Here is an 11269-nt window from a genome sequence, read left to right as displayed (position 1 = left end):
GGGGCAGGCGCTTATCCGGTGGTGGGTGAGGTCGAGCCGCCGGCTTCATCCTTGCCCGCCCTGCAGGCAGCAGGGCGGGCGCATCCATGCGGTTCTCAGAATGAGCGGAGTAAAAGGTAAAAAAACCCCCTATATATACAGTGTTATCTTTATTTTAAATGTCAAAAATTATTTGCGGCTCCCAGTGTTTTCTTTTCCCGTGGAAAACAGGTCCAAATGGCTCTTTGAGTATTAAAGGTTCTCTACCCCTGCCATAGATAGAACAGAAGATGGCCCCTGTACCTTTTTCTCCTTTCTTCTTGGTGGTCTTCTTCGGGGCCTGCTTCCTGCTCTCCTGCTCTGCCATGTACCTTAGCTGGCATTCTTCAGCCGACCATGACCCCACGGCCTCGGCCACACGCTGCCAGAACCCGGCCAGGTGTTTTGGCAAAGCAGCCACAGCCCTGCAAGACACAAGTGCTGTGTGAGACTCGTGGCTGCTGTCGGACGCTCTCAGCATCCCCTGCCAAAGCCCCGGACAGAACTTTGCAGCCGCTCATGACGTGCAGAGGGGACGCCAATCGGCTGGGACGAAGCAGGAAGATGGGCTGGGAGCAATCCTAACAGCGATGCGCTGTGGCTGGTGAAGAGCTAGGGCTCTGGTTCTGGAGAAGCCACAACGACTGCGGCACCGTCAGGGGAGAGCACCGCAAACCTGCCCTGGGGGAAACCGGGGCTTGTAACAATTGGACCGAAAGAAAAACGTGACGCACGTATGCTGCTCAGTGGCTTCAGTGTATTATACAACCTAGTTAATTATACAAACATCCATAAACTACAACTCTACAAAACATATTTTCTCATTTACATTACAGGTACCCCCGTCGGGAGAGTGACAACCATATCAGTTCATTCCGTTTGATACATTCCGTTCTTTGTCTCAAGGATACAGTCTCCATTATTATCTTCTGTTCCTTCCGTATACTTCCTCCTCTCATATATCTCCGGAATATTGTTTTCACTGCATTAGCATAAGCATTTTATTGTCATTGTGCACGCACAACAAAATTTACAGCAGCATTCCCTGATGCACACAATTTCAGACTCATACTCCACCCTCACTTTCCCCTTCCTCCACCCATCCCTACACAGCCCCAAACACATCGACACGAAGCCGCGGAGTTCAGCATCGCCACAGCTCTAGAGTAGAAGCTGTCTCTAAGCCTCTTTGTCCTAGTTTTGATAGACCTGTATCGTCTGCCGGATGGTCACAGTTCAAAAAGAGAGTGTGCTGGATGAGACGGGTCTCTCGGAATATTTTGGGCTTTCTTCAGGCTTCGGGAATTATAGAGTTCTTCCAAGGAGGGGAACATGAACTTGTTCAACACTTTTGTAACTCACACACATTTGTAATCTCCCTTCGGAGTATAGCTTTTGCTTTGAAGAGCACTCTGGCTTTGAAGAATACTCTTAAAGTTGAACAAGGCTCCGTGCTTTGACGAACAATTCAAAGCGGGGACAAGGCTCCTTTATCGGTAGTCATGTGGGAACTCCGAAGGGAGATTACAAATGTACGGAAGGAACAGAAGATAATAACGGAGACTGTTTCCTTAAAACAAAGAACGGAATGTATCAAACGGAATGAACTGATATGGTTGTCACTCTCCCGACAGGGGTACCTGTAATGTAAATGAGAAAATATGTTTTGTAGAGTTGTAGTTTATGGATGTTTGTATAATTAACTACCGTATATACTCATGTATAAGTCGAATTTTTCAGCACATTTTTAATGCTGAAAAAGCTCCCCTCGACTTATATGCGGGTCATTAATTTTTTTGTGTGTTTTTACTTTGCCGGCCAGTTTTTATGCTAGAGGCACCAAAATGTCAGGGTACCATCAGAAGACTCTCCTGATGATACCAGCCAAGTTTGGTAAAGTTTGGTTCAGGGGGTCCAAAGTTATGGACCCCCAAAGGAGGTGCCCCCATTCCCCATTGTTTTCAATGGGAGCTATTAGTAGATGGGGCATTGTTTTCAATGGGAGCTAGATGGGGCTACCCTTTTGAGGGTCCATAACTTTGGACCCTCTGAACCAAACTTCACCAAACCTGGCTGGTCTCATCAGGAGAATCTCTTTATGATACCAGCCAGGTTTGGTGAAGTTTGGGTCAGGGGATCCAAAGTTATTGACCCCCAAAGGGGATGCCCCATCCCCCATTGTTTACAATGGAAGCTAATAGTAGATTTTTCATTTCTGATAATATCCCTCTTAAAATCTAAGTTGGGTTACATTTGGACATACATTTGGACATACATTTGATGATGAAGAATCCAGTTTTGAAGGATTTTAACTCTTGTGTTTTAGCTTGGTTGCTGGTTGAGCTAAGGTTTTTGTACTTTTAAAGTTATTGTTGATACCATATTGTTCTTGTTGACCCTCTTTTCCACTTACAGAGCCAGTTTACTGTTTTTCTTTGAAATAAATATTCAAAAACATTTAACCTACTAATGCCTCAATTGATGCTGCATTTCCCACCCTCGACTTATGCGCGAGTCAATAAGTTTTCCCAGTTTTTTGTGGTAAAATTAGGTGCCTCGACTTATATGCGGGTCGACTTATACACGAGTATATACGGTAGGTTGTATAATACACTGAGCAGCATACGTGCGTCACGTTTTTCTTTCGGTCCAATTGTTACAAGCTCTTAAAGGGCGCACGTGACACATTCATTCAGAAAACCGGGACTTCCTTCCTTGCCTGTGCAGCTTCTGCAATTCCGCCTCCGTCCAGACGTCGCTGCCCTCCAAAAGCCACTCGCCCCCGGCCTTCCACTCCCGCCTCTTCTCAGGCGCGTTCCCTGCTGCAGCAGCAGCAGCTGAGGGTTTTGTGCTGCCGGGACCTGCTCCGCTGCTTCTCTGGCCAGCGGCCTTCACCTTTCCCCTTTTCCACTCCAAATCCCCAGGGCTGGATTCGCTCTCAGATTCAAAGACGTATTTCCGGCGCTTTTGGCTCCCTCGGCGCAAACGCTCCCTGTGCCGCCTTCGGAGTCCTGGAGAGCCATCGGACGAACTGGGAGAAGACCGGCTCTCCCAGTGGCCATTCTGGCGATACGACGTGGCCTTCGCTGGCGTGCTTTGCGAGGAAGGGCCGGGAGACCCGTCTTTTCTCTCCGGGGGCGCAGAAGGCGGCTGCTTCATCCCATGGGGCTGCTGGTTATCAGGCAGCAGCTTCAAGCTGGGCCCCTCCCTCCTGAAAGAGGGCTGTGCTTTCCTCTGGATCCTGGGGACATCTTGGCTTGATTCGCTGTCCTCTGCAGACAGGGAATCCCTCCCTTCGATCGCTTGCTGCTCTTGGCGGGGCTGGCTCTGCCAGCTGAGCACGCCCTCGACGCGCGGAGGTTCTCTGCCAGAGCTTGTTCCAAACCCTCTGCTTGCCCGCGGCTCAGCACCCTTTGGGGGGGGGCAGCTGATCGCCTCGCTCAGCCTCTTACGGTTCAGTGGGGTCAAGGTCACAACGGCCTGTTTCCTGCAAAGGTCTTCAGGGGACAGGTCCTGGGAATTCCCTTCTGAGTCGGAGGCGAGATGTCGCGGCTTCTCTGTGCCTCCGGGTCCCGCCGCTTTTCTGACGCTTTTACCAGCTACTCCTAGAAGAAGAAGAAGAGTTTGGATTTATATCCCCCCTTTGTCTCCTGCAGGAGACTCAACGAGGCTTACAATCTCCTTTCCCTTCCCCCCTCACAACAAACACCCTGTGAGGTAGAAGAAGAAGAGTTTGGATTTATATCCCCCCTTTCTCTCCTGCAGGAGACTCAAAGGGGCTTACAATCTCCTTGCCCTTCCATAAGAACATAAGAACATAAGAACTACCCTGCTGGATCAGACCAGAGTCCATCTAGTCCAGCATTCTGCTACTCGCAGTGGCCCACCAGGTGCCTTTGGGAGCTCACATGCAGGATGTGAAAGCAATGGCCTTCTGCTGCTGCTGCTCCTGAGCACCTGGTCTGCTAAGACATTAGCAATCTGAGATCAAGGAGATCAAACACCCTGTGAGGTAGGTGGGGCTGAGAGAGCTCCGAGAAGCTGTGACTAGCCCAAGGTCACCCAGCTGGCGTGTGTGGGAGTGCCCAGGCTAATCTGAATTCCCCAGAGAAGCCTCCACAGCTCAGGCGGCAGAGCTGGGAATCAAACCCGGTTCCTCCAGATTAGATACACGAGCTCTTAACCTCCTACACCACTGCTGCTCCCTTTTTTGTTTTGCAAACCACATTCTTTGTTATTTTAATTCCTGTAAAACAAAAACCAAATACAAACAGCCAACAAGACTACAAGTCCCTGCTCTCGGGATACAAAGGGGGATAGAGAAAAAGAGAGGTCGTCCATCAAGTGGCAAAACTGCAGACTGAGACAGGAGACACGAACATGAAGGCTGGGGCCTAGCTTGAGTAAACGGGAGCTGTGCTCCTAGCCTTTGCTTTCAGCTGCATCTCTATTCAAAAGAGAGGCAGAGAGACAAGGTATTCAGCATTTCAGGGGGGCAACCAAAACGGCAAAAGGTCTGGAATCCATGTTCTACGTGGAGGAGAGACTGAGGGAGCTGGGGATGTTTAATTTGGTGAAGAGAAGGTTAAGCGGTGACACGATAGCCATGTTTAGATATTTGAACATAAGAACTAGCCTGCTGGATCAGACCAGAGTCCATCTAGACCAGCACTCTGCTACTCGCAGTAGCCCACCAGGTGCCTTTGGGAGCTCACGTGCGGGATGCGAAAGCAATGGCCTTCTGCTGCTGCTGCTCCTGCTCCCGAGCACCTGGTCTGCTAAGGGATTTGCAATCTCAGATCAAGGAATATCAAGATTGGGAGCCAGAGATCGACTTCTCCTCCATAAATCTGTCCAAGCCCTTTTTAAAGCTATCCAGGTGAGTGGCCATCACCACCTCCAGTGGCAGCATATTCCAAACACCAATCACACGTTGCGTGAAGAAGTGTTTCCTTTTATTAGTCCTAATTCTTCCCCCCAGCATTTTCAATTAATGCCCCCTGGTTCGAGTATTGTGAGAAGGGATGTCATGTTGGTGAGGGAGCAAGCTTGTTTTCTGCTGCTCCAGAGACCAGGACCAGGAGTCATGGGTTCAAGGGGAAGGAAAAGAGATTCCACCTAAATATCAGGAAGAACTTCCTGACAGGGAATGCACTACCTCTGAGTGCGGTGGAGTCTCCTTCTTTGGAGGTTTTTAAAGAGAGGCTGGGTGGCCATCTGCCAGGAGTGCTTTGATTGTGTGTTCCTGCATGGCAGGGGGTTGGACTGGATGGCCCTTGGGGATCTCTTCCAACTCTATGATTCTATGATCACAAAACTGAGCAGAAACTGTAGGACAGCCTCAGTGTCTGACTAAACTGGGCACAAATGGCCTTGGTTCATGGAAGCTGTGGGGCGGGGGAAGGGGCACATTGCTGGGTCATCACGTAACCTCAATGACTTGTTGTGAGGATAAAAGAACAGGAAAACCGTGCCCACCGCCCAAAGTCCCCTGGAGAAAAGGCAGGCTAAAAACGTTGCAAACTGAGACACAGCGCAATCCACAGCCGAGTTGGGAGGGAGAGGGCGGTTTATTTGTGGTCTTAAAGGTTCACGGTTCTTGTTTTCCCTTAGTGGCTTTTACTGAATTAATTGGTTTCTGTCCTTTCCACTTTGAGAACATTGTTCTGGGATAAAATGCCCATTTACAGAGACAAAAGATCCCTTCTGGAGACCCTTTAACAGCTAATTCCTCTATCCCTTCCCCGCCCCTGCCCGGCCCAGTTTAGGTAACGGAATGTCTACCCCCAAAGGGAGAGTTGTAGCTGGGCCAGGTTTTTAATTCACAGCAGTTGAAAAACGTACAGGCTCCTCTTGGGAACTACCCAGAGGGCAGGATCCTATCTGACCAGGGGACTCTTCCTTCTCAGAGGTTCACGTCCAGAGCCTTGTTTGCCTCCAAGGTGCGGCTGGACTTGATCCATTTGCCGTCTTCAGCTCAGGAGGTTAGCCAGTCTGAGCTGAGGAAAAGTCCTTCCCAACTTCCAAAATGGCCCCTGGCCAGGCCTGGAGCAAAATCCACCCCGACCTTCCAAAAGTTCCCCCCAGACAGGTTTGTGCCCTGAACCGGGGGATTTTTTCAAAGGATTCAGACAATCTGAAGCGGGGCCTTCAAGGCAAACTCTGTACCTTTCGCTTGTTTAGCTTGATGTGACAGAACTTTTCTACCAGTGCTGGCGCTGCCTCGTCCATTCTCCTCTGGGGAGCGGAGGGTCGTCCGGCGCAGCGGTCTTGCGCTGCTCACTGTCTTGAGAGAAAGAGCAACGGATGTAAGCCAACTGCAGTTACGCACCTTCAAACTGTTACCGCAGGGTGATGTTCTAAAAACTTTAAGCCAAAAAGCTCAAGCTTTTTGGAATAAAATTAAAGAAATAATTTCATTCAGACCAATAAAGGGCAAGTTAGTATCAGAGGAGCCACACTAAAATGGCTGCGGTTTCCAGTTTTTATAGGATATAGGCAGGTTACATCAAAAGAGTACCATTGGAAGGAATTACACCCAAAGTACAACCACCATCAATCAATCACCCAAGAGGGAGGAGATCTTCCCCTTACCCAAAACATTTTAGACATGTGGATGCCCTCATTGGAGGATGTCAGTAATTCACACTTCTGACGTCCTGTGAACTAGGACCTAACATTACTTTATCAGTATTGTTCTCTGTTGCCCTACTTATCTAAGCAAAGAGCCTACACATTTGGCTGTGTTCTGGTTTGTATCAGAAAAAGGACAGACTTGTGGTGCCAACGAGGACAACAAGACCTAAAAGAAAACATAGTTTAAGGTCTCCTAAATTCCAAAGGGTAAGTTAGAACAAAGGGTATTCATCAAGGCTAGGAATCTTCTAGTTAGTGAAGGGAAGAAGGGCAAAGTGCAAAGGGCCTACATGCCTTTTGTTTCACAGCTTATAGCTGCTAATAAAATTATAAAGAAAAAGAAATAATTATAGGAACTATCTTTTCTATAAGGATTTGAAGAATTCTTTTAAGCTTGATCTGTGCCCAAAAAACTATGACAGCCAATGCAAACAGGCCTTTTGAGCTGCACCAGGGTAACCTCCTGCTAGGGGGTGCCATGGAGACGTGGCGGGGTGGGGAGAGAGAGACTGGCATCAGAGCAAGGCACTCTTCGCCGCAGAGCATTTTGGGGATCAAGCCTGGGCAGGATGGGTGTTAGCAGACTGCCAGGCCTGAGTTCACACCTGCAGCTGCTGTTACCTGTGGCCTGAGGGCCATCCTGTGTTCTATTGCTGCTTGTAACTAGTGAACTAGGCAGACCTCATCCTCCCCGCCTCTGCAGGGGAGATGGAGCCTTATCGCAGCCCTTGGGCAGAACACTGAACAATGCTGTGTTGAACACTGTTCTGTTCTCATGCAGCTAACTCTGGGCACAGGTGGGAGGGAAAAGGCAGCAAAGGGACAATGTGTGCAGATATATACCCGCTGCAAAGACCTGAGTGCCCAGCTCCGCCAGGATGCCCAGGACCGCTGCTGCCCTCCTCCGCCAGCTGAGGAGTATTGCCAGTATGCCTCTGGGTCTGTGGCTCTGGTGAATCTGAGCCCTGTCCCCAAGGGACCGAGGGGTCCCAAAGACAGGGACTAGAGGGCACCGCCCACAGAATTAACCCTGTGTGGCCAGGAAGCGTCGGCACCTGGAGAGCCTCCCCTCCTCCTCACATCAAGATAAAACATACAGGCAGACAAAAGCTCAGGACTTACAGGAGTCAAGTAGTTGATGCCACCTTTGGTGATTGTCACGTTCAGGTCCTGATCGACCACGATCCTCTCACCACACCAGTACTGCAGGAGGGGCTTCACGCGCCGGCCGCTGCGGGTGAAAGTAGCGTTGGTGTCCTGTGGCGCGTTGGGGGTCTTTTGCTCCTTGACTGATCGAGGCAAAAGGAAATCCTCAGCAGCGGGCAAACTGTTCCTTCCCCGTCGGAGCTGCAAGATGAGCTCAAGCCCCAACACTGACATGAAGCCCAGTAGGCCGAGGAGCAAGAGGCAGAGGCCAGGTCACCCTTCCTGAGCCAGCGGGGTGTAGTGGTTAAGAGCAGGTGCACTCTAATTTGGGGAACCGGGTTTGATTCCCTGCTCTGCCACTTGAGCTGTGGAGGCTTATCTGGTGAACTAGATTAGCTTGTGCAACACACGCCAGCTGGGTGACCTTGGGCTAGTCACAGTTCTTTGGAGCTCTCTCAGTCCCACCCACCTCACAGGGTATTTGTTTGGGGGGGAGGGAAAGGAGATTATTTATTTATTATTGGTTTTATATACCGCCCTCCCCCTGAGGGCTCAGGGTGGTTCACAACAGGCTAAAACATACATTAAAACATAATTTAAATACCAATTACATAAAAACAGAACCCATTTAAAAATGTGGACGGCGTCTGGGTCTCCCCCTCCCCCCCTTGTGCCCACGGGAGGCCAGATGACATGGTAGATGTATTTTTAACCAGGCTGCCCAAATGCCTGCCAGAACAGGTCCGTCTTGCAGGCACTGCGGAAACTCTGTAAGTTCCGCAGGGCCCTGATCTCCCTAGGGAGCCTGTTCCACCAGGTAGGGGCCAAAGCTGAAAAGGCCCTGCCCCTCGTCGAGGCCAGCCTGATCATTTTCGGACCAGGGATCACGAGTAGGTCCTCCTCCGAGGAGAGGGGGGGCCTACCGGGGCAATATGGGGAGAGGCGGTCAGTCCCTTTGAGTCTCCTTACAGGAGAGAAAGGGGGGCTAAAAATCCAACTCTTCTTCTTCTACGTTGAGCCTTGCTAAGTTGACACCTGCACACAAGCTACTGAGGGGCCAATTTTTGGCTGAAACATGGGATACAAGTACAAATCAATCTAGTAGTCCAGAAATGGCGAGACTCCATTGGACTGGATTGCAGAATGTTTTTTTCTAATATTCCACCGGATATTAGGAAAAATTCTTTTGCAGTAAAAATTGTGAAACAGTGGGGAGGGGGTGAGCTCCCCCTCACTGGAGGTCTTTAAGCAGTGGCTGGACCAGCACTTGCCTGGGACACTCTAGGCCAGCGATGGCGAACCTTTTCGAGACCGAGTGCCCAAACTGCAACCCAAAACTCACTTATTTATCGCAAAGCGCCAACACGGCAATTTAACCCAAATACTGAGGTTTTAGTTTAGAAAAAACGGTTGGCTCCGAGGCGTGCGTTACTCGGGAGCAAGCTTGGTGGTAATCGGTGGCTTTGCTTTGAAGCAACCGTGCAACTCTTCCAATGGGTGAATCACGACCCTAGGAGGGTTTACTCAGAAGCAAGCCCCATTGCCAGCAACCGAGCTTACTCCCAGGTAAGGATCGTGCTTTAGTTCTTCGCATTAAAATTAGTGGGGTTTAACAGCGCTAAACAGTGTAGTTACCTACACTGCTTCCCCAAAACTAGGTCTTAGGTTTAATGCTAATAATCGAGCCCAGCGGCCCAGGCCAGCCTAGATGTGTGTGTGTGTGGGGGGGGGGGTGTGATTTCCCCCCCACATGATGAACTCTGTGTGTGCCCAGGTTCGCCATCACTGCTCTAGGCCAAGGGTATCCAACTGTGGTGCCCCAGGTGTTCATGGACTACGATTTATTTATTTATTTATTGGATTTTTATACCGCCCTCCCATCAGTCCCTGCCAGCATGATCCTGCTCAGCAGCGGTTTAGACAAGTTGGCCTGTATGGCCCCTTCCAACTCTATGATTTAAAAAGATTAACACTGTCATGCCCCTAGAGACACCCTCGCTATTTTCTTCATTTAAGCCTCAGTTATACCCTTAGATAGAATGGGCTCCAATGTTTTTGTACAGTATTCTGTGGGAGGGAACCTTAGTCAGACCCTCTCCTTTTAAGAAGCCCCCTAGAGGCAAGAGCACTACAGCATTTTTATTAGCTAGCAGTGCCTTCATTTTACAGTTTAGTGTAGTCTCAGGTGTCTGTGGAAGGCTGGAGACAGCAATATCTCCGACGTATAAGGTGCTAGAGATCCATAGTACTTTGAGTAATCAAGTTCCAACAGATTGCAAGGAAATAGAGGCCAGGCAGAGGACACCGGGAGATCTCAGAAGAGGCACACGCAGAGCAGACTTTCTTGGAAGCAAGCAAGAAAGGATCGGTGCCTGCAAGCTCTTCAAGTGGTTTTAGTCTCCAGTTGTTTCCAGCATCGCAAGTATGCTTTATTTAGTTAGACTTCATGGGAGGAGTCAGAATCCTAAACCTTCAAAACTATTAAACCTGTTTTTGTTGCTCATTTGTCTACGGGTCTCACATTCGGTTCTGGCCGAGTGCAAGGCACCTGCTATTAGTTCGCTTGGGGAACAGAACAAACACAGCTGGTGGTGGGTTTCCTGGGTTGTGGAAAACCCACCACAACCAGTTGAATTCGGCCATGAAAGCCTTCGACAATACATAGAACACACACACACTTCAGCACTGGAGATGAAAGGTCCCCCCCCCCCCCCCAACATGTCATTCAAAGCTGCCTTCTGAAAACCTTTGTTTGGGGGGGGGGGGGAGGGAAAAGTTCATCTTCAGATGACTTCAGTATTAAACCAACGGCCATAACCAGGCAAAGAGACTCCGCAGAGAGTCGGGTAGAGTGAAAAATTGTGGATCTACCTACTTGGGTTTCCATTATTCAGCTGAAATACGTCGTAAGTCACGTTCTTTGTTCTTTGTTTCCGCTTCAGAGTGGGAGATGGATCTTCCTCATCTTCTCTTTCTGCCGCCTCCACAGAACCTTCTTTCTCGGTGTGATCCACACATGAATCGTAGGATTTTTGCATTTTCCGAGACCGCTGTGCCTTCCTGAACAATTTGGTGGAAAACAGAGTTAGTGACCCTGATCTGACAACCAGGCTTATTTTTGTAGAATTTGGAGCAGCATCTACAAAACACACAGGGAAGCAGTGTGGTCAACAACTCTGGGCCAAAGCTGCAAGAGTACAGCCCTTCCTTGATACGCTCTTCGCGGCCACAGCCAGACTAGGTTGCCAGAGAGAGGCACCAAAGTGCTCGGGAAGGAGAGGAGCAGCTCCCCAAATGAAACATGGCAGCCTGCAGAAGAAGCAAAGGCCAGGGCCGTGGGAGACACGACTGCAGAATAGAATTCTAGTATCATAGAGCTGGAAGAGACCCCAAAGGGCCATCCAGTCCAACCCCCTGCCTTGCAGGAACACACAATCAAAGCACTCCTGACAGATGGCCATCCAGCCTG

At 49.7% G+C, this 11269-nt stretch overlaps 1 protein-coding gene across 1 annotated transcript; it reads right to left on the bottom strand.

The window, feature by feature from the left end:
• Nucleotides 1-282: 282 nt before the first annotated feature.
• Nucleotides 283-10860, bottom strand: LOC125425514 (nucleolar and coiled-body phosphoprotein 1-like; the record flags this gene model as incomplete). The annotated part of the gene is made up of 5 exons (XM_048483108.1): nt 283-443; nt 2738-3623; nt 6187-6304; nt 7777-7943; nt 10676-10860. Coding segments are annotated over 5 exons (1517 nt in total), but the record flags the coding sequence as incomplete, so codon positions are not given.
• Nucleotides 10861-11269: the final 409 nt, after the last annotated feature.

Source organism: Sphaerodactylus townsendi, unplaced genomic scaffold (assembly GCF_021028975.2).
Source record: "Sphaerodactylus townsendi isolate TG3544 unplaced genomic scaffold, MPM_Stown_v2.3 scaffold_662, whole genome shotgun sequence".
In the NCBI taxonomy this organism is placed as follows: domain Eukaryota; kingdom Metazoa; phylum Chordata; class Lepidosauria; order Squamata; family Sphaerodactylidae; genus Sphaerodactylus; species Sphaerodactylus townsendi.
The sequence above is the reverse complement of the archived record's forward strand: the minus strand, read 5'-3'. Positions and strand labels throughout refer to the sequence as shown.